This window comes from Microcaecilia unicolor, chromosome 1 (genome assembly GCF_901765095.1).
Source record: "Microcaecilia unicolor chromosome 1, aMicUni1.1, whole genome shotgun sequence".
In the NCBI taxonomy this organism is placed as follows: Eukaryota; Metazoa; Chordata; class Amphibia; order Gymnophiona; family Siphonopidae; genus Microcaecilia; species Microcaecilia unicolor.
Window position 1 is genome coordinate 641,773,395 of NC_044031.1, and position 22,530 is coordinate 641,795,924.

General features: G+C 41.4%; 1 protein-coding gene across 1 annotated transcript; it reads left to right on the top strand.

The window, feature by feature from the left end:
• The first annotated feature begins 2,140 nt into the window (after positions 1–2,140).
• Positions 2,141–3,070, top strand: LOC115460529 (olfactory receptor 13A1-like). Its single transcript, XM_030190296.1, has one exon. The coding sequence runs from the start codon at positions 2,141–2,143 to the stop codon at positions 3,068–3,070; it is 930 nt and encodes a 309-aa protein (XP_030046156.1).
• The last annotated feature ends 19,460 nt before the right edge of the window (positions 3,071–22,530 follow it).

The window sequence follows — 22,530 nt, forward strand, 5'->3', positions numbered from 1 at the left end:
GTTTTGTATTTTGCAAAATTAATAAAATAAATGAAGACAAAAAAAAATGATTAGCAAAGGAACAGAATAAAACAAAGACTATCATAATACCTCTGTATCGCTGCATGGTGAGACCGCACCTTGACTATTATATGCAATTTTGGTCACCACATCTCAAAAATGATACAGTGGAATTAGAAAAGGTACAGAAAAGAGCAACCAAGATGATAAAGGAGCTAGAACTCCTCTCATATAAGGAAAGGCTAAAGAGGTTAGGGCTTTTCAGCTTGAAAAAGAGACAGCTGAGGGGGCGCTATGGAATAGCCCAATGGGCTGAGAACCCTGGGAACTATGTTCAATTTTCACTACAGCTCCTTGTGACCTTAGGCAAGTCCCCTAACCAGTGGTGTGATGGAGCTGGCTTGCACCAGCTCGTGAGAGCCATTTGTTACGTTTTTAAGAATTTGGGGAGCCAGTTGTTAAAGTAGGCCCACGTGGCTACTTTAACAACCAGCTCCCAAAATTTGGGCTCAGACACCTCTCCTCTTGAATTCCCTCTTACTTTGCTGGCAGGGAGGCCAAGCTCCGCCAGCCAAATCAATTGACTGCTGCCAGTCCGCACTGCTTGTTTCTGGCTCTGAACAGCATGCTGGGAATTCTCGCACATGCTCTGAAGGAGGGAGAGTTCTAAAATTATCAATTTGATTGTGTATACTGTGGGAGTTGCATAACAATAAAGAGTGTTGAGGTGCTGACATCTGTAAGAGCTGATTACTGCTTGAAATATACTACAGGCACCAATCATCTCTCAGTAAGATTCTGTGGAGAGAAGTTGTTTTGGTGGGCAATAAGTTTTTTCCTGAGGCACCTCAGTGAGAGTATGATGTCCCTCCCTCCCACCCGAGTTTGGAATCTTGCTCTTAGTTGGTCACACTTGTTCCACATTGGGAGGCGGGGGATCTAATAGGTCACAACTTTTGGGAGCAGAGTGAGTTATAATGGTCATATTCTTTAATTGGTATGGTTGAATCCAGGAAAAAGAAGAGTTTTTAAGAATGAGGGGTGTAAGTGAAGAGATAACCTAAGTGAGACGGCCATGGGTTGGAAGAATGTTTTGGTGGGTTTGGTGGGACCGCAAACCCTGTCAAATTGATGGCTTTCAATTGGTGGCCTTTTGGTCTCCAATCTTGATTATAGGCAAAGCTGCCTAATCAGGATATTCCCTCAAGAAATGTGGATAGCGAAGTGGGCGATGGGGTGGGGGAGTTCTGAATATTGAATTAAGAAAGACAATTATCTGTTTTGTGATAGCTCAATTGAGATTAAATAAAGCTGTATCTGGTTTCTTGACACATGAAGGTTATACCTGTGTTATTTTTGACTGAATGACATTGTGTGCGTGCCAGTGCCTATGTTCGGAAAACTGGTTGAAGGCCTTGCAGTTAACCTTTCATGTTCTAAAGTACAGAGTGATACATTTGGGATGCAGAAACCAAATGGAGCTGTAAGTGGGAGAGGCTGATGTGCTTGGACCAGGAGACAGTGTCTGAGGAGAAACGGTTTGACAATTCAGAATCCATAGCCAGAAGGATGATAGTCTACAATAACGTCCAATAACATAGGGCTTAAATTAAATGATAATTTGATGTAAGAAGACCAAATTTGCTTCCAAAATTTTTGAATTGAAGTACATTCCCACCAAAGGTGTAAAAAAGATTAGACTTTTCCACAGTTCTGCCAATAACTTTCAGAATCTTCTAAGCCCCGATGATTAAGGCATTTAGGAGTGATATAATCCCTATGTAAAAATCGTACTTGTGTAATTAACAAAGTAGTGGAGCTTGAGCATTTAAATAAAGATTTCAATAAAGGGATCCAAAATGTTTTCCTGTCTAAAGCTCCAAAATCTCTCTGCCATTTATCCAGCGTGGTGCATCTTGATGCCCAACTTGTGCTGCCCAGTTATAGAATTTCCCCCTATCAGGATGCTGCCACTGAATATGAGTGGATAGACATGGCTAAGAGAAATAACTAGATATTTCCCTTTAAATATTGGGCCTGCACTTTATCTGTCAAACTTGGTTTTCTCATTAGGATTATTTCTGTTATTTTTCTAATATTTGTTTCTGTTTCATTCCTACAGATAAAGATTTCAGTTATAATGGAAGGAAATAACCAGAGCATGCCCATAGAGTTTGATATGATTGGATTTTCCAGTCACCCAGAACTCCAACCCTTATTCTTCATGATCTTCCTTGTTATCTACATAGCAGCTTTGTTGGGCAACATTGCGATCTCTACCATCATTACCACTGACTCTCGTCTTCATACTCCCATGTATTTCTTTCTCATTAACTTGTCCATCTTGGACATCTGTTGCACAACAGCTGCCGTTCCACAGATTTTACAAATCATCCAGTCAAGGAAGAAAACTATGTCCTACTCTGAATGTATAGCTCAGATGTGTCTCTTTTCTGCAGTCTTAAGTTCAGAGACCATCCTCTTGACTGTGATGGCATATGATCGTTATGTTGCAATATGCCACCCACTGCATTATACTACCATTATGAGCAGGATGACTTGTATTTTTCTGGCTTTAGCTGTCTGGCTACTTGGTTTCATGAATTCGACGGTGCAAACTATCTTAATTGTAAGGTTAAAATTCTGCCAGCACAACATAATTGACCATTTCCTCTGTGAAATTCCTTCAGTGTTAAAGGCAGCCTGCTCAGACACTTATATCAATAATGTGGCAGTTATTATTGCAGATTTTTTTTTGGGTATGGTTTGTTGCACTTTAACAGTCATATCTTACACATATATCATCTCAACCATATTAAAAATCCGTTCTGCTGAGAAAAAGAAGAAAGCCTTTTCTACCTGTGCATCACATATCACTGTTGTGACACTGTTCTACGGAGGTGTTATCTACACCTACGTTCGACCTGCTTCCAGCAATGTCCTGGAGGCTGACAAAGTAATATCTACACTTTATGTCATTGCCTCCCCTATGCTGAACCCCATTATTTATAGTTTAAGAAACAAAGAAGTTATCAATGCTTTTAAAAAATTACTGGAAAGAAAGTTATAGTAACCATTTAAAGAATGTACTATTTACTTTAGTTTTTAATTTGATATTTTGCCTATGATCCAGAATCTCTAGGCAAATTAAAATACATGAAAATAAAACTTATATAATATTAAAAGGTATTGTTGTGGTTATGGCCTATTACATTATATACTGCCCTTTCTGAAGGCACAACAGGGCAGTTTACAAATAAAATTAATCCAGTTTAAAGAAAACATAGAAAAAAACAGCAAGATACATAGTGTAAGTCTGCTCAGTGGCATACCAAGGGGGGGGGGGGCGGTCCGCCCGGGTGCACGCCGCTGGGGGGGGGGGTGCAGTGCGCCTGTCTGCTCCGCTCCTTCCGTGCTCCTTCTGCCCTGGAACAGGTTACTTCCTGTTCCGGGGCAGAGGAAGCATGGAACGAGCTAAGCAGACAGGCGCGCAGCACCCCCCCCCCCCAGCAGTAAAAATGCACCGGGGGGGGGGGGGGTGTCCTTTCGCCAGGGGGGAGGTGACCTTTCGCCGGGGGTGGGGGGGTTGCGCTGGACCTGGGGGGGGCACATCGGTGATCCGCCCCGGGTGTCAGCCACCCTAGGAACGCCACTCAGTGTGCTCCACAGAAAGATGAGTAAACAATGAATAAACTAGTTATTGGGGTGGGGGTGGGGGGATTGTGGCTCAGTTACTACTACTACTACTAATAATAATAATAATTTCTATAGTGCTACTAGATATTTGCATTCTTGAACACATTATATGCAGGTACTTTCTCCACTAGTAGGCTTATGTTCTAAGTTTTTGTACCTGGGGCAATGGAGGGTTAAGTGACTTGCCCAAGGTCAGAAGGATCAGTAGAGGGAATTGAATGGAATCCACTAGTATCAAAGCCCACTGCACTAACCACTAGGCTACTCCTCCACTGCAAAGTTTAACAATGTTCTAAGGTAATAAAATAAATGGGCTCTTTCTGGATTCCAATTTTGTAAAATTGGCATCTACTTCTGTAAGCACTAGTTTAAAGCACTCAGTGATGTTACTCCTTTGTAATTACGGCAGAGAGCTTGCCTGATCCGAAGAGCGGAGTTGAGCGTTACAGAAGGAGGATGACCATTTGCTTCCTGGGACTGTGAGTGCCAGGAGTGGTGAAGATGTATTTGAGCAGAAGCCACAAGAAATCTCTTTTCTTTCTGTTCCATGTTAAGAAAAAGCTTCAGGGTCAATATTCAGCCATCGGGCAGTGAGCACTTTGCTCACTGCTGATGGCGTTATTCTGTGCAGGCTTCAGATTTGAAATTCTGGTTATTTTAAGTCGGTTAAGACGTAACCTGCTCCTCTAACCCAGAAGCAGGTTCACACTCAGGAGCTGGACTGTTTGAGTTAGTCTTGGGTTCAGGAGACTGGGTGCTCAATACTCACTTCAGGGTCCCTCCAGGCCACACAAAAGAACCACACAGCAACCATGTGAGTTAAGAAAAAGTAACTGAACTTTATTTAACAATTGGAACTCTGCAGCACCAGTTATAGGAATCTTGGGGAAATGTGAGCCCTTGGGCCACTGTCACGGAGGTGGCAGCAGCAGGCAAAACCATCCAACAGGAGACAGGCAACCCTAAGACGGGCTGAAGTAGACAGGACTGGAGTGGCTGGGCTGGAGCTGAAGAGGCAAGCAACAAGGAATCCAGGAACAACGTCCTACAGCAGGGTTCAGGCTTGAGAAGCAGGATACAGGAGCTACATACAAGCTAAGCTCAAGGGAATGGGAATGACAGATACGCTTGCCAGAGGAAGGGTTAGACTGGAGCTACAGTAGCTAACAGATAGAAAGGAGAGAAATGGCTGCAGCATCAGCCGCTAACCAACCTCAGACAGGGAGCAGAGCCACTGCACAGGGATAACAGAAAGGCTAGAAGCCCACAGAGAATAATATACACAGAAAGCCTGAAAGCCTACAGGTCAGAGAGATACACACAGAAAGGCTGGAAACCCCCAGGCCGCAGTAATACAGCCAGAAGGCCTGGAAGCCCACAGATAAAAGGGATATACACAGATAGACTGGAGGCCCTCAGAGCAATGGGCACAGAAGGGCAGAAAGCCCACAGAACAATAGACACAGAGCAATAATACCCAGAGCAGGAAAGCAAAAAGCCCACAGGTAAGTAATAGACTAGGCAGAACCTACGAGCAATAATACCCTGAGCCAGAAGGCAAGGCCCACAGGTGATAGTAACTAGCAAAGCAGAAGAGCTGGAAGCCCACAAGAAAAGACAAGGAAAGCTAACTGTGCAAACAGCACACTAACCTTGGGACCTAAGGCACTGCGTAGGCATTGGCAATGCAAAGGCACTGAAGACCAGAACACCAGTTCCTTAAGAAGGCCCTGACAGATGAGGTCACCCCTTCAGGCCACAGGCAAGGAGCATACAGAAGCCCAGAGAGACCTAACCCACACAGGTGTAGTCTATTGAGGTAATTAGTGTCAGGCTGGAAGCAGCCAGCCCACCCAGCCTGAGACAGAGCTACCTCAGGAACAGCCCACTGAAGTACAGAGAGGCCCAAGTGTAGAGTAGTGAAGCCATTAGAGCAGGCAGCCCACAGAGACAGAGATAGAGCTAACTCAGGAACAGTATACTGAAGCACAGAGAGGTTAAACCCACACAGGTGCAGTATACTGAGGCAATCAGCGCAATGCTGGAAATGGCTAGCACCCAGAGACAGAAACAGAGCCAACTCAGAAGTAGACAGAAACCAGCACAGACACTGATTTCCAGAAATAGGGTAAGTCTGAGGATGGTCACGACCACAGACGTGACACCATTTAACCCTACTCTCTGTTTTCTATCTTTTAACCAGTTTTTAATCCACAATAGAACACTACCTCCTATCCCATGACTCTCCAATTTCCTCTGGAGTCTTTCATGAGGTACTTTGTCAAACACCTTCTGAAAATCCAGATACACAATATCAACCGGCTCACCTTTATCCACATGTTTGTTCACCCCTTCAAAGAAATGTAGTAGATTGGTGAGGCAAGATTTCCCTTCACTAAATCCATGTTGACTTTGTCTCATTAATCCATGCTTTTGAATATGCTCTGTAATTTTGTTCTTTATAATAGTCTCTACCATTTTGCCCGGCACCGACGTCAGACTCACCGGTCTATAATTTCCTGGATCTCCTCTGGAACCTTTTTAACTAAGTGAAGTCTGCTGAGTGGACAGTTTAGTAGATCAATTTTTTGCAATTTGGGAGGTGTAGTCTGAGATAGTTTCTTGCCTAATATTTAGCGTTTCTTTAAGGTAAGTTTATTAATGGTACCATATAGTCTGGATAGAAAAACAGAAAATCCCAAAGTCACTGGTAGTAATACCAATAATGCTGTCAAAAACCAGGCCAATTGCTACCAAATCTTGTTTCTTTTTTTCTTTCAGAAATATTTTTTGAGAAGAGTACCCTCAGAAATATCCACTCTCTTTGATAGTTAATAATATCTATTGCTAAGTGGTTTAGCACTTCATTCATTGGGCTACTCTTCATTTAACACCATATTAAGTGCTATTAGTGTCTCTTGTGATTGTGCCTCTGTGAAACCTTCACCAGCTATGGCCAACTGCCATTTTTCTAAAGTTACAAAATCAATGATTAGAACTGAACTTATCTTTTGAGCCCGCGTCCTTGCTGTCTTGACGCTCAGGGCTATCAAAGAGCAAAAGTAACAGATTGCTCTCCCCTGGAATCACCCAGTAAAAGTGGAAGGGAGATGTAAATGACAATTCCTCAGTAAACCAAATGAAACTACAAAACTGGGGACAGAATTTTGATGTTGCAAACCTTGTCGCACATCTTAAATTTTGCTGTTCATTGAATATAACTTATAAGAACAGTGGAGTTGCTTTTGTTTTTTGAACTGGTTAGTGGCCTTCAGCTAAACAGAACAGTGATGGGTTGGGTCACTTTAAAGTGGAGATGAAGCAGAAGCTGGTAGCAATTTTTGGTGTAACAGTCCAGAGAGGGTTCCACTTCATACCTCTCAGCCACCTCTTCCCTTTCTGCTATGTAGGTGCTAAACAAACACTTCTTGCATCTTGCAGGACAGCTGGTCAAGAGGATTGCAAGAGACAGCAGTGGACTGTAATACACTGGACTCTGAGAGCCATGATTGTTTCTACCCAATTCATTGTACAGATGTCTTGTTGTCTATTGGACACACTCAGTGGTGGCTGCCTATGGGGTGAGGGAGGGGAAGAGGCCCTGAGAATGAATGTGTGCATCCCTCATGGTCAAGGATTCCCCATTCTCTGTATGTTCTCTGCATTCAAATCTTACCTCTATTATCACCAGGTTCACGGGTATCCACAGCTGGTAGTTTTTCTCCCGCTTTGCACCTCATGTGTCTCCCCGCTAGGTTCTATCCTTCTTTATGTGGTGAACCCCAGTCCCCTTTTATGAAGTGCCCAACCATTCTCAAGGTTGCTGGGGGTGGGAAGGGGGGAAGCATATATGCACTGAATGTCTTTTCCACATTATTCAACACAGTCCTACAATCCTCTATAGTTATGAAACAACATTTCTAAATTCTATCCTGCAAACTATTTTCAAGGTGGCCACAGGTGCGTGCCTACCATGGCCTTGAACCCTTAAGTCATGGTGAGGGAGAGGTGTTCTGGTTACAGTTCCTATTCAAAATTACCTGCAGGTGGCTACAGCCTGGTGCCTTATATAATTCCTCTAGCCTGTGCCCTTCTGTACCTGATGTATTATATTGCAATTGTGATGAAGTAAACATCCATCTAATGCTTTTACTGTTGTTTTCCCTTTTCTCCTCAGCACTATATACCATTGCTCATACCTTTATTGTGAAAAGATGACCCAGCTGTTTGTAGCTCCTTCCTGGCCCTTACCAATGTGGTTTGGTTGTGGGTAAGGGTGTCTGGTGATCAGAGAGCAAACATTGTCTATGCGCTACCTATGGTTATCTGCAAGTTTCTACTTGGCAGATCACTAGTGCTAGACAACATACCTATTATTTACACAACTCTGTGCTGTGGGGCTCTATGGTAAGTGGGGAGAGGCTGGATGGGCATTTGTGTTCCTCAACAGAAATGCCCACCCAGCTTCCCCCCCCCCCCCCCCACACTTACCATACAGCCATGCAGTTTGAAAGGAACAGGTGGCCTTCTGTATGGCCACACTTATCACACGTGTATACCAAAGTTTCTCTGTCACAGGTCACCTGTCATGCAACCGAGATTGCTGCCTCCTCTCACATCAACCCCAGCATTTGATAATAACACATATGTAGTGCACAAAGTACATACACAGACCCTGGTCAGTGCCAAAAGTGTAACATTGTATTGTAACTATATACAATAAAAAAACCTATTCACAATTCTCCCCCCCAAACATCCCCCCCACCAAATCCCCCCCCCCAAAAAAACATTCTCCCCTCCCCTATCCCTCCCTCTCTAAATTCCACCGCAGCAGCTCAATTACCAGCAGCATGAGCCTGCTGTGGGTCTCCTGCCACTCCCCCACAGAGTGCCGCAGTGCTGCCACCTCCTGCAGCAACTGGTTGACTACAGCAACCATATGCTGCAGGAATTGCAGTACTGCAGCACTGTTGTCTGGCGCTGCTGGTGTGGGTGGAGCTGCTGGTGGTGGTGCTGGGGCTGGTGGGTGCTCCTCCCCTTCCAGAGGAGGCATATGTTCTCATGCCTCAGCCTCGGCCTCCTCCTCCTCGGCCTCCACCTCCTCAGCTTCCTCTTCCTCGGCCTCCACCTCCTCAGCCTCCTGGGCCTCCTCCTGCCGCCGCTGCCACCCTGTGTATGCAACAGGATTGTCTTTGAGATCAGCACATTCAACATGGCTTGCATAGTGCAGGAGTTAGCTGGCCTGAGGCGGGCGATGGGGAAAGGTGTGGTAAGCCCTGGGCTATACCCATGGGGTGTGAGATGCATTAGATGACATGACAGGGAAACCTGGATGCTGGTCTGACACAGAGTACACAGGCAGACCACACTCATTGCTCAGCAGCATGTTTGCATTATGATTTGTGACTATGGTTGGCTGACCATTTTGGGTTTTTGTTTTTTTGTTTTTATGGGGGGGGGGGGGGGGGGGGGGGAAAGCACATAACTTTAATATGAGGAAATGACATCCACTAAGAGTAGGACCTCAGGCAGGAATACCATGAAACAGTATCCACCCCAGAAAGGAAGATACAGAAGTGAGGCATGTCATCTCATTCATCTCAGAGGAGGTTAATTGGAAGTTGCAGCCACACTCATGGGAGGGTAGCTGCAACGTCAGGCCTTGATCTGGGACAGAGGTGTTATGGCTTACTAGTTGCCTATTAGCCACATGGAAACTGATATTGTACAGGACATTTTCATTATTAAATACATTTACAAATGAGTACAGGTGCCCTGTTTATAATACCTATGTCGAGCCCTGAGGCGCCATCTCACTGCCCTGATCATGTCAGGGCTCTCTCTTTTGGTTTGGCGGAACCTCCGCCGGAGGGACTCAAGGTCCCTCTGAATGCCAAATCTTCTACAAGATATAAGTTTGTACACCAGGAGTCAGGGGATGGTTCTTCTTGCCTTCAGCACACAAATTTATTTGGAAATCAAATAGGAGAGACTCACAACACTGATTGGGGAGGGACACATTACATTGGTACAGATGATGTCATTGAGGTGGACATGAAGACAGAGAGTACCGTTTGTGTGCAGTATTGTAGGGATGTGGGAATGATTTTGCTTTCTAGTACATAGATTGAAGGACTGGTTGAAGGATAGGAAACAGAGAGTGGGGTTAAATGGGCAGTATTCACAATGGAGAAGGGTAGTTAGTGGGGTTCCTCAGGGGTCTGTGCTAGGACCGCTGCTTTTTAATATATTTATAAATGATTTAGAGATGGGAGTAACTAGCGAGGTAATTAAATTTGCTGATGACACAAAGTTATTCAAAGTCGTTAACTCGCGACAGGATTGTGAAAAATTACAGAAGGACCTTACGAGACTGGGAGACTGGGCGGCTAGATGGCAGATGATGTTTAATGTGAGCAAGTGCAAGGTGATGCATGTGGGAAAAAAGAACCCAAATTATAGCTATGTCATGCAAGGTTCCACGTTAGGAGTTACCGACCAAGAATGGGATCTGGGTGTCGTCGTCAATAATACACTGAAACCTTCTGCTCAGTGTGCTGCTGTGGCTCGGAAAGCAAATAGAATGTTGGGTATTATTAGGAAAGGTATGGAAAACAGGTGTGAGGATGTTATAATGCCGTTATATTGCTCCATGGTGCGACCGCACCTTGAGTATTGTGTTCAATTCTGGTCGCCACATCTCAAGAAAGATATAGTGGAACTGGAAAAGGTGCAGCGAAGGGCGACTAAAATGATAGCGGAGATGGGACGACTTCCCTATGAAGAAAGACTAAGGAGGCTAGGGCTTTTCAGCTTGGAGAAGAGACGGCTGAGGGGAGACATGATAGAGGTATATAAAATAATGAGTGGAGTGGAACAGGTGGATGTGAAGCGTCTGTTCATGCTTTCCAAAAATACTAGGACTAGAGGGCATGCGATGAAACTACAGTGTAGTAAATTTAAAACAAATTGTAGAAAATTTTTCTTCACCCAACGCGTAATTAAGCTCTGGAATTTGTTGCCGGGGAATGTGGTGAAGGCGATTAGCTTGGCAGAGTTTAAAAAGGGGATAGCCGTTTCCTAAAGGACAAGTCCATAAACCACTACTAAATGGACTTGGGAAAAATCCACAATTCCAGGAATAACATGTATAGAATGTTTGTACGTTTGGGAAGCTTGCCAGGTGCCCTTGGCCTGGATTGGCCACTGTCGTGGATAGGATGCTGGGCTCGATGGACCCTTGGTGTTTTCCCAGTGTGGCATTACTTATGTACTTAATGAATGTGTATGTGCACATATCACTGATTACCTTTGAATGCAGACTACAGTTTGTGCTTACATTGCTGAGGGAGCTCTTACATGTGTAGCTACAGAAGGAGGCCCTGATAGCCCAGGAGGGGGGGGGGGGGGGGTGAGCAAACACTTACCTCTCCAACCTGTCCCTTATCTTACCCCAGGCTTGGATGGAGAGAGTCCTGGGGGGCAGGTGGTGGTGGTGGTGGTGCCTGAACAGTACGTGTCTGTGCTTGATGCACAGCTGCACTAAGTAAACAATTTCAGCTTTGCTGAAATTGGGCTCCCTGCGGAGAGACATGTTTCTCAGTGAATAACCACTGGAAAACGTACATCGCTTTATATGGACGCCCATGCGTGATGAACGTCTTCACATGTACAGCTCCATATATGGATGACCATCCCATATATGGACAGGTCAGTACGTGCACGTCTTGGCATCTATAATGGCTCCACACATGGATGGCCGTGATGCATGGACTTTCATGGACTGTCGTCACGCGTGCGGGGCCTAAGTGCAGAGTTTTCCTTATATGGATCATTATCAAGTGTGCAAACTTCATATATACACAATAAAATATGTATGTTCCCTGCATGTACTTTATACTTCTCAATGTTCCTTATATTTTCCCCGTACCTGGATGTCCGCAACTACATGCACTGTACTTGCGGATATCCAGGTACGGGGAAAATATAAGGAACATTGAGAAGAATAAAGTAAAGTAACAAGGACGTATTTCTCACATAACTGCCGTATTTTTCATATACTTTGGGCGTCCCTGATTTGGGCGTTTTCAACTGCGATAATAGAATGTCTAAGGGCGTCCTTTTTCCTATACTTTGGGTGCCCCTGATTTGGGCTTTTTCAACTGCAATAATGGAATGTCTAAGGGTGCCCATATTATTTTTCAATTATACCTACCTGATTTTGGCCGACTTCGTGAGGGCGCCCAAATTCAGATTTGGACGACCTTTTGATTATGCCCCTCCATGTTACTATGTTACTTTCACAAAAAAGGAGGTGAATTAGTGGTGGTATACTCTCCTAAATTACATATTGAGAAACTTCATTCCTATTCGTCCCCTCTTTTAGAGAGTTTACATTTTTATGTTGCCACTTCACAACCTTTGATTCTATTACTTTTCTATCTACCCACTCCACTGACTTGTTCTTCTCGTCAAGCCTTATACAATGTTCTTTCACCTTATTTGAGTGAATCTATTATCCTAGGTGATTTTAATATTCATTTCACAAACTCTTCCAATCCTATTTGTTCTGATTTCAATCTCTTTCTAGCTGATCATAATCTCTTCTAACATGTTACAGTACGTATTCATTCTGCTGGTTACACCCTGGATCTTTTAATCACTCCTTTTATCCTGTTCCCTGGTCAGATCATTGTTTTCATAATTTTCACTATTCTCTTCCAATTCAAAATAATTGAATACTACCTATAAAAACTAAAGAGCTTAGGAATGTTTATAATTTCACTCCTGATTTATTCATCTCTTGCTGTGATTCTTTTCTGTATGGTTTTCAATCACTTCCTGTAGATCATCAGGTTACTATTTGGAAGTCCACTATTGCCACTGCTTTCAATAAAGCTGAACCCAATTGGAAAATTAACATCACTCACAGGCATTCACATCCCTGGTATGTTATTGAAATTGACATAGGGGAAGCCACTGCTTACTCTGGGATTGGTAGCATGAAATGTTTCTACACATTGGGTTTCTGCCAGGTACTTGTGATCTGGATTGGCCACTGTTGAAAGTAGGATACTGGGCTAGATGGACCATTGTTCTGACCCAGTATGGCTATTGTTATGTTCTTAGACTTCTGAAATAACACTTCACCATTGTGAACGCTAATGGAAGAAACATAAACCTGTACATTACCTATCACTATTCAAATGGGGTGTACATCATCACAGAAGTTCTGTTACATTAGCTAAAAAACATTATATTACTTCATTACTTCAAAAGGACTCCAACTCACCTCATCTCTATAAGATATTCCATCTAATTATGAATTCCTCTCAGCATCGCTTGCAAAGTATTTATCATTCTGATGACCTTGCCCAGGCCTTTCATAAGAAAATGGTACATGTTCAACCCTTGGCTTCTAATGATCTCATTTTATCCTTTTCTACCTCTACTCTACATAAACGTTTTCTTACAGACTTTACTATTCCCTCTCATTTAGAACTGTGAAAGATCATAATATATTTTAATTCCTCCATTGCACCTTCTGACCTGATACCTGCGTTTATTTATTTATGTATTTATATATTTATTAATATTGCAGATATTATATTAGAGATTTACCACCTAAATATCTAGGTGGTTTCCAAGGCAACATACATAAAATCTCTAATATAATATCTGCAATACATTAATTCAGACATCAAAAACATACTTCTTCATGCAAGCCTCCTGAAAAATTGAACCAGACTTATACACAGTCTTAAAATTTACCTCATAAAATAGATTTGTGACTCTTTTCTTCCACAACTTCATTCTATTATATCATCAAACCTTAATACTGGTACTTTTCCTGTGGTATGGAAAAATGCAATTGTTTTTCCTCAACAAAAAAAACATTCAGGCTGACAGTTCGGATCCCTCTAACGTCTGCCCAATATTTCAGCTTCCTTTTCTATCAAAACTAACCAAAAAAGGTGGTCTCTTTGCAATCTTTCTTAGATAAAACTAATGCTTTACATCCTTATCAAACTGGATTTAGAGAATTCTTCAGCACTGAATATTCGATGCGTGCATTGATTAATTTAGTACGCACTTCCTTAGATCAGGGGAATGAAGTTCATCATTCAATCCTTTTTCATCGGCTTATACTTGTAGGCATATCTGGAAATGTATTGTCATTGTTTAGTGAAAGTTGCAAGATAGGATGTTTCAGGTTTAATGGTTTAATTCTTTATCCAGGTCATTTGGCTTAACTCCTGGGGTTCCCCAGGGCTCAATTTTAGGCTCAATACTTTTTAACGACTTTCATTCACCCCTAGTACTTTTTATTCAATCACTTGGAATTTCATTTTTCAAGTACACTGATGATAATTTTTCCTCTTCAATCCCATTCTATTCCATATAAATTCCATGTATAAAAGGGAAAAAAACGGTGATAGGAGTGTACTACCGTCCGCCTCACCAGGATGAGCAGGTAGACGCAGAAATGATAAAAGAAATCAGAGACGCGAACAAAATGGGCAATGTGATAATAATGGGTGACTTCAATTATCCAAATATAAATGTAAATGTAACATTGGGACACGCTAGAGAGGTACAATTCCTTGATGAAATCAAGGACAGCTTTATGGAGCAGCTGGTGCAGGAGCCGATGAGAGAAGGAAAAATTCTAGACTTGGTCCTTAGTGGAGAGCATGATCTGGTGAGGGACGTTATGGTACTGGGGCTGCTTGATAACAGTGATCATAATATGATCAGTTTTGATATCGACCTTGAAGTAACTGTACACAGAAAGTCAAATACATTAGCGTTTAACTTTAAAAAAGGAGACTATGATAAAATGAGAAGAACGGTTAAAAAAAAACTTAGGGGGGCAACTGAGAGAGTAAAAACTGTACAACAGGCGTGGATGCTGTTCAAAAATACCATCCTGGAGGCCCAGGCCATGCATATTCCACGAATTAGAAAAGAAAGACGGAAGTCCAAAAGACAGCCGGCCTGGTTGAAAAGTGAGGTGAAGGAAGCTATTATGGCTAAAAGAAATGCCTTCAGAAAATGGAAGAAGGAACCATCTGAAAATAACAAGAAGCAGCATAAGGAGTGCCAAAGCAAATGCAAAGCGCAGATAAAGAAGGCCAAGAGGGATTACGAAAAAAAGATAGCATTAGAGGCAAAAAAACGTAGTAAAATTTTTTTGCGGTATATTAAAAGCAGGAAGCCGGCAAAAGAATCGGTTGGGCCGCTGGATGACCGAGGGGTAAAAGGGGCGATCAAGGAAGACAAAGACATAGTGGAGAGACTGAATGAATTCTTTGCTTCGGTCTTCACCGAGGAAGATTTGGGTGGGATACCGGTGTCGGAAATGGTATTACAAGTGGACGAGTCGGAGAAACTTACTGACTTCATGGTAAACCTGGAGGACGTAATGGGGCAGTTCAGCAAACTGAAGAGTAGCAAATCTCCGGGACTGGATGGTATTGATCCTAGAGTACTGATAGAACTGAAAAATGAGCTTGCGGAGTTACTGCTAGTGATATGCAACTTATCCTTAAAATCGAGCGTGGTACCGGAAGATTGGAAGGTGGCCAATGTAATGCCGATTTTTAAAAAAGGCTCCAGGGGAGATCCGGGAAATTATAGACCGGTGAGTCTGACGTCAGTGCCGGGGAAAATGGTAGAGGCTATTATTAAAAACAAAATTACAGAGCACATCCGAGGACATGGATTACTGAGACCGAGTCAGCACGGCTTTTGTGTGGGGAAATCTTGCCTGACCAATTTACTTCAATTCTTTGAAGAAGTAAACAAACATGTGGACAAAGGGGAGCCAGTTGATATTGTATATCTGGATTTTCAAAAGGCGTTTGACAAGGTACCTCATGAAAGGCTACAGAGGAAATTGGAGGGTAATGGGATAGGAGGAAATGTCCTATTGTGGATTAAAAACTGGTTGAAGGATAGGAAACAGAGAGTGGGGTTAAATGGGCAGTATTCACAATGGAGAAGGGTAGTTAGTGCGGTTCCTAAGGGGTCTGTGCTAGGACCGCTGCTTTTTAATATATTTATAAATGATTTAGAGATGGGAGTAACTAGCGAGGTAATTAAATTTGCTGATGACAGAAAGTTATACAAAGTCGTTAAATCGCGACAGGATTGTGAAAAATTACAAGAGGACCTTACGAGACTGGGAGACTGGGCGGCTAAATGGCAGATGACATTTAATGTGAGCAAGTGCAAGGTGATGCATGTGGGAAAAAAGAACCCGAATTATAGCTACGTCATGCAAGGTTCCACGTTAGGAGTTACGGACCAAGAAAGGGATCTGGGTGTCGCTGTTGATAATACACTGAAACCTTCTGCTCAGTGTGCTGCTGCGGCTAGGAAAGCAAATAGAATGTTGGGTATTATTAGGAAAGGCATGGAAAACAGGTGTGAGGATGTTATAATGCCGTTATATCGCTCCATGGTGCCACCGCACCTTGAGTATTGTGCTCAATTCTGGTCGCCGCATCTCAAGAAAGATATAGCAGAATTGGAAAAGGTGCAGCGAAGGGCGACTAAAATGATAGCGGGGATGGGACGACTTCCCTATGAAGAAAGACTAAGGAGGCTAGGGCTTTTCAGCTTGGAGAAGAGATGGCTGAGGGGAGACATGATAGAGGTATATAAAATAATGAGTGGTGTGGAACAGGTGGATGTGAAGCGTCTGTTCACACTTTCCAAACATACTAGGACTAGGGGGCATGCGATGAAACTACAGTGTAGTAAATTTAAAACAAATCGGAGAAAATTTTTCTTCACCCAACGTGTAATTAGACTCTGGAATTCATTGCCGGAGAAAGTGGTGAAGGCGGTTAGCTTAGCCGAGTTTTATAAGGGATTGGACGGTTTCCTAAAGGACAAGTCCATAAACCACTACTAAACGGACTTGGGAAAAATCCACAATTCCAGGAATAACATGTATAGAATGTTTGTACGTTTGGGAAGCTTGCCAGGTGCCATTGGCCTGGATTGGCCGCTGTTGTGGACAGGATGCTGGGCTCGATGGACCCTTGGTCTTTTCCCAGTATGGCATTACTTATGTACTTATAATTTCTGGCATTTTACAAATACTTGATGTTATCGCAGATTGACTTTCATCTAATCAGTTGGCGGTGGTTCTTTTTCCTTCTGTTGGCACAAAGAAGAGTATTTAAAAATGCTGGAGCGCTGTAGCACAAAGTCACAGCTGAATAGCAGCAAATAAAAAAGAAAAAAAAACACTCCAGCGTTTTTGTATACTCTTCTGAGTACTTTGTCTTTTGCGATTTGCAGAATGCTATATAGCCATACAACTACAACTTACAGGCCTTTGTTTCTCCAATATAGCATCTAGTGTAAAAAATGTAACAAAGGATGCTATATTAGAGAAACAAGCCAGATGCTAAAGACAAGATTTAATTTACATAGACATCACATGAAGAATGCCAGTACCAGCCAGGATTCCACCCCTGTGGGGCAGCACTTTACAAAACCAGAGCACTGTACCAGTGATTTCATAGTAAGAATCCTGAAAGGTAATTTTAAAACAATACAGGAACGTAAGACCTTTGAAGTCAGAATGACTGAATATTTTGACACCCTACAGACAGGACTTAACAAAGATCTGGGTTTTCTAGCCCATTATAAACCATAAAGTTGTATTGCTCCTCTCACCTATCCACCCCATCCTGTTAGACTACCACTAAAATGCTTTGATGTTCCCATGCATATCTCCTATCCATCCCCACCCTGTTAGACTGTCACTGAAATGCTTTGATGTTTCACTTATATATACTGTCATCTACCACATTTACTTATTTCCGATCTAACGAAGGGCAACCTTCAAAAGCTAATCAAGAAATGTATTAAGCTATGTCCAATAAAAAAGGTATCATCTTATTTTCTTTTCCATGTTTTATTTTGTTTTATTTCTATTGATTACCTTTAAAAGTGGACTAACACGGTTACCACACCTCTCTACTCAGCATGTACTTAAAATTAGCACATGTTAACTGTGTAGCATCTACACAGTTAGCGTGCACTAATATTTAGCACGTACTAAAAATGCTAGCACACCTTATTAAAGGGCTCTGTTTAATAAGCTGCACTATAAGCCCACTAGTGTTTTTAGCTAACACTAGAGACACCCATATATTTCTTAGCGCCCTGTTTACTAAGCCACACTAGAGGCACATTAGCATTTTTAACACACGCTAAACATTAGTGCGTGTTAACTGTGTAGATGCCCATAATATTCCTATGGGCATCTACACTGCGCACATTAATTTTTAGCACACACTAAAAATGCTAGCACACCTTAGTCAACAGGGCCCTGGGGGGGGGGGGGGGGGGGCCTTTTACTAAGGTACATTGAAAAATGCACCTGCGGTAATTTAGCTGCATGTTTTGGCCGCACACAGAATCATTTTTTCAGTGCACCTGTAAAAAACTGCTTTTCTTGGGGGGGGGGGGGGTGCTGAAACTGGACTTCTGGCAAAATGAAAATTGGTGCGCGTCCATTTTGGGTCTGAGACCTTGCCGCCAGCCATTGACTTAGCAGTAAGGTCTCACGCGTTAACTGAGCGGTAATGGTCAACGTGCATTCAAATGCCAATTACCACCCGCACGCCAGAAAATAAAAATAGTTTCTGATGCACGTAGTGGATGTACGTCAAAAATGAAATTAACATCCGGTCCACACGGTAGCTGGGTGGTAATTTGGAATTGATGCGCATTGGGCATGCATAAGCATTTACGCAGCTTAGTGAAAGGGCCCCTTAGTTTTTAAGAAAACGTTGAAAACATTTTTATTTCACAAGTATGTACTACTAGGAAATTAGATTGTGTTTGACAGATATATTGTAATTCCTGGAATGTTTGTTTATCCAGTCTTCTTGAATTTGTGTAATCCACATAAAACTGTTAAGATATCTGTGAAATAGAAGCTTGGTGTAACATAACATAACATAACATAACATAACATAACATAACAGTTATTAGTTTGCATTTGAAAATATAATTTTAAAATATATATTGCAAACTATAGAAAAAGAAGATAAATAAGTATGGTACTTCTTTATTAACAATATACCCCATACAGTGTGTGGTGTCTCTATGGAATTCAGAGGATGACTTGACCCACGAAGATGATTGCATAAATCGTTTATGTTTGCTTACTAGAAAATCAAAAGTATGATTAACTTCTAGTATGCCAAACTGGAAAATAAGATCTCTGGGGCTTCTGCAAATATATTTAAAAGGATCACAAATGAACTGCTTGATATCAGTGAAGAAAGGACTCAATTGCCAACAAATGGGTATGTTTCCACTATTTCAAACTCATTCTCAGGCGTAATGTTTTAGCTATTCATTCTGCTCACCATAAAAAACAATTGATCTAGAGTCAGCTGTATGAACATTAAAAGGAGTAGCAGTGTTAGTCTGGTGTAATAAAAATGACAGAGGCAGGTGGCGTCTTACAGACAACCAATTTCTTGAGGCATGAGCTTTCAAGGACCAGAATCTACTGTATCAGATATGGAGAACTGGACTTTTGTTCTCAATAGATTGGCTAGTCTATAAAGTGCAACCAGCCTCTTACACAATAGCATGAACTGTGCTATTGAAACAATTTGCAGCTTTGTCTTGAATTTCAAATGGTGGAAGTTAGGAGCAAGGAGAATACATTACAAATAGTTGACATTGAATATCTATACCACAATGCAGAATACAGAAGTGCATTTACATGATCTTAAAAGGAGAACAGTCACAAATATATAAAAATAATAGTGCCTAATAGAACTATCCAGATATTGATTGGGATTAGAAAACTAATATTTCTGAACATCCCAAAGGCTAGTCACATTTCTCAGAAAGTAAGGGCTCCAAATAGACTAAAGGCAGTTTTAAACTGAGTTATTGAAAAAACAGAAGATAAATGCGAGAGATAAGCAGATATAAAATATTTGAAATGAAAATGTTGTGGCTGCACATCTCCACCGAATATCACCAGAATAGTTGATGTTTATTTACTTCACAGAGCCCTAACAGCTGAATATACTGTGTGTACTCCAGCCTCAAACAGAATTCAATCAGATTCTAACATCTTTCACATTCATATTTGAATGAAGCTATATTTTATATGCACAAAATGCATCTAAAGGAATGAGCACCACTCACCCATGTCTCCTTACTCATCTTTTATTAGGTTCCAGGCTTAAGCTTGCTAAGTTTTCCAAGCTTGACATCTTGTGCTCATTTTTGGCTTTCCCTGTCTATGAGCGACTAGTCAGTAACCTCCTCATTCTAGAATCTTGGCAGTTAAATGTAAGAGCTGTTAGAGTGCTAACATTCTAGAATACTAGCACTATATTTATTTATATATTTATCACATTTATACCCCACATTTTCCCACATGATTGCAGGCTCAATGTGGCTTACAATAGACCGGAAAGGCTATCGCCAGTCCAGTAATTATACAAATACAATAGATATGTATTGTAAAGATATGGATAGTTGTGTGCAAAAAATCATCTTACTACCCTGACACTCTTGTCTGTGTAGAGCTGGGGAATGACCATATATTATCCATATAGGGGCAATATCCAGCCATTATACAGATAACCTAGGCATTTACTTTATGGTTTCTGAATAGGAGTCATAAAGTAAAATATCTAAGTAATTTTATAGTGGTTGAAAATTGGTATATATATATATATATATATATATATATATATATATATATATATATATATACACACACACATATTCAATGCTGCTGACTAGCAGGGCTGAATATTCTTTTTTTTTTTCTTTACATGCCATAGCTACTGCTGAAAACTGACTTTCAAATTTTGAAGATGCTAGGGGGGACACGGGGATTCTGACAAGGGTAAGTTTTAGGGGATCCAGGCACTCCATCAATATGCATGCACTGTTGTTAGCCCCTTACGGGTTTTTAAATTTGCATCTGATCCACACCAAATTATCAGGACATTCCAGGGGGTCCATAGTGGAAAATAATGAGGAGCATAATATATGCCATGTAGGGTCAGACTAAAGGTCCTTCGAGGTCAGCATCCTGTGCCCAGCTGTGGACAATCTCAGTCACAAGTAGAAACTGGTAGAGTCCAAAGAAAGATGTACTTCTCACAGTTTCTTACCAGAGATGAGAGGTAGCTTTCTGAGTCAGTTGTTCATGGTCGTTTCCTGTAGGAATCTATACAAACTATTTTTTAAATCCAGTTAGGCTATATGCATTCACCATAACCTCTGGTAAAGTATTCCACAGCTTGAGTGATACAATTTATTCTCCAGTTTGTTTGGAATCTGATAACTGTAAGTCTCATTCACCCAGATTCTTCATGCAAATTTGGGCATTTCCAATTTTTGTGCGCATAATTTAATTGAGTAATGAAACAATTAGCACTAATAATTGGGCACTAGTTTGCAATAATTAGAATTTATATGTACATCTTTCTACATGCTATTCTATGCACACATAAATTCATGTACATGGATCCAAAAAGGGGGCATAGCCATGAAAGGGGCATGGGCATTCCAATATGCCAGATCTGTGCCTGGGATTTACACCAGGTTTCATGTTGGTGTAAATCCTCATGCCCAAAAGTTAAAATCAGTGTAAAATTGACTAACCTTTAGTTCCCAGGTGCAGAAGTAGATATGAGTGATACGTTGCATATTGCCATTAACAGGTCCACAGTTTCATATTTGAGTTCATGTCACTATCTAGTTTCTCACTTTGCTCCAGCACCTCTTCCAGCTTCACACTGATTTGATCCCTTCATGATCACCAAAAAGAATGATTCTAATGTAAATATCCTCTAATATCCCTCACTGTAGAACTATGAAATTAATTAGTTTCCAGCTATTGCTTTAACCTCTCTCAGTAACTCTTTTATTCCCTTGTCAACTAATGATTCTACTGACTTCTTTTTCTTGCTCTTGATATACTTAAAATTTGTCATTATTATTTCTTGCCTCTTTAGCAAGGCTTTCCGTTTCCACATGTATGTGAGTGCTGACATGCAAATGCAGAAGTAGTCTCTGAGGCTCCATTAGATCTGTGCAGAACTTATGGTTTGTTACAAACTTACTGTACCACCCAGTCTAAAAACAGGTCTAGAGTTTAAACCCTTGCTCTCTCTCTTTCTTGTAATCAAATTCTTTGTGTGAACCTGTATCATCAGCTCTGAAATCTTCTTCTTTCACTGGCTATACTTTCCCATAAATTTAAACTTGTATACTGTCCTTGTAAATTGTTAGATGATGTGTACATTATCGTCCAGCGAACCTGTCTTCTAAATAATATATCTTTTAATTTTAGCAATATGATCACTTAATTCCTGTTTCACTCTCCAAAGGGACAAGCTTCTTATCCTAACAGGTGTGGGGTGGGGTGAGGGGAGGTAAGTTAATTTGTGAACATCCTTTGGCTTAAACAATAGGCTTTTTTGTGTTTTTTGTCAGTACCAACAGAGAAAAGCAAACAAATCAGTTTTCAGTTGTAACAAAAGATAATGGACCTGATATTCAAAATTGTTTAATCAGGCAGTGTCCCTGATTATCTCCTCTGTCAGAGTTGAAACCACTTAGCAATTTACATAGTAAGTGACAATATTCAGTCTGCTAATTGGGTATGTAACAGGACAGCGAAAAAGGTGACCTAACTTTATCCACTGAGCTACCAGTGATATTTTAATTAGAAAAAAAAAATAATTCTAGTTTTTTATTCATGTGCAAAACATGTATTTTTTAGTCCTATTTTATTCTAGTTCTGCCAATAATGTTAAT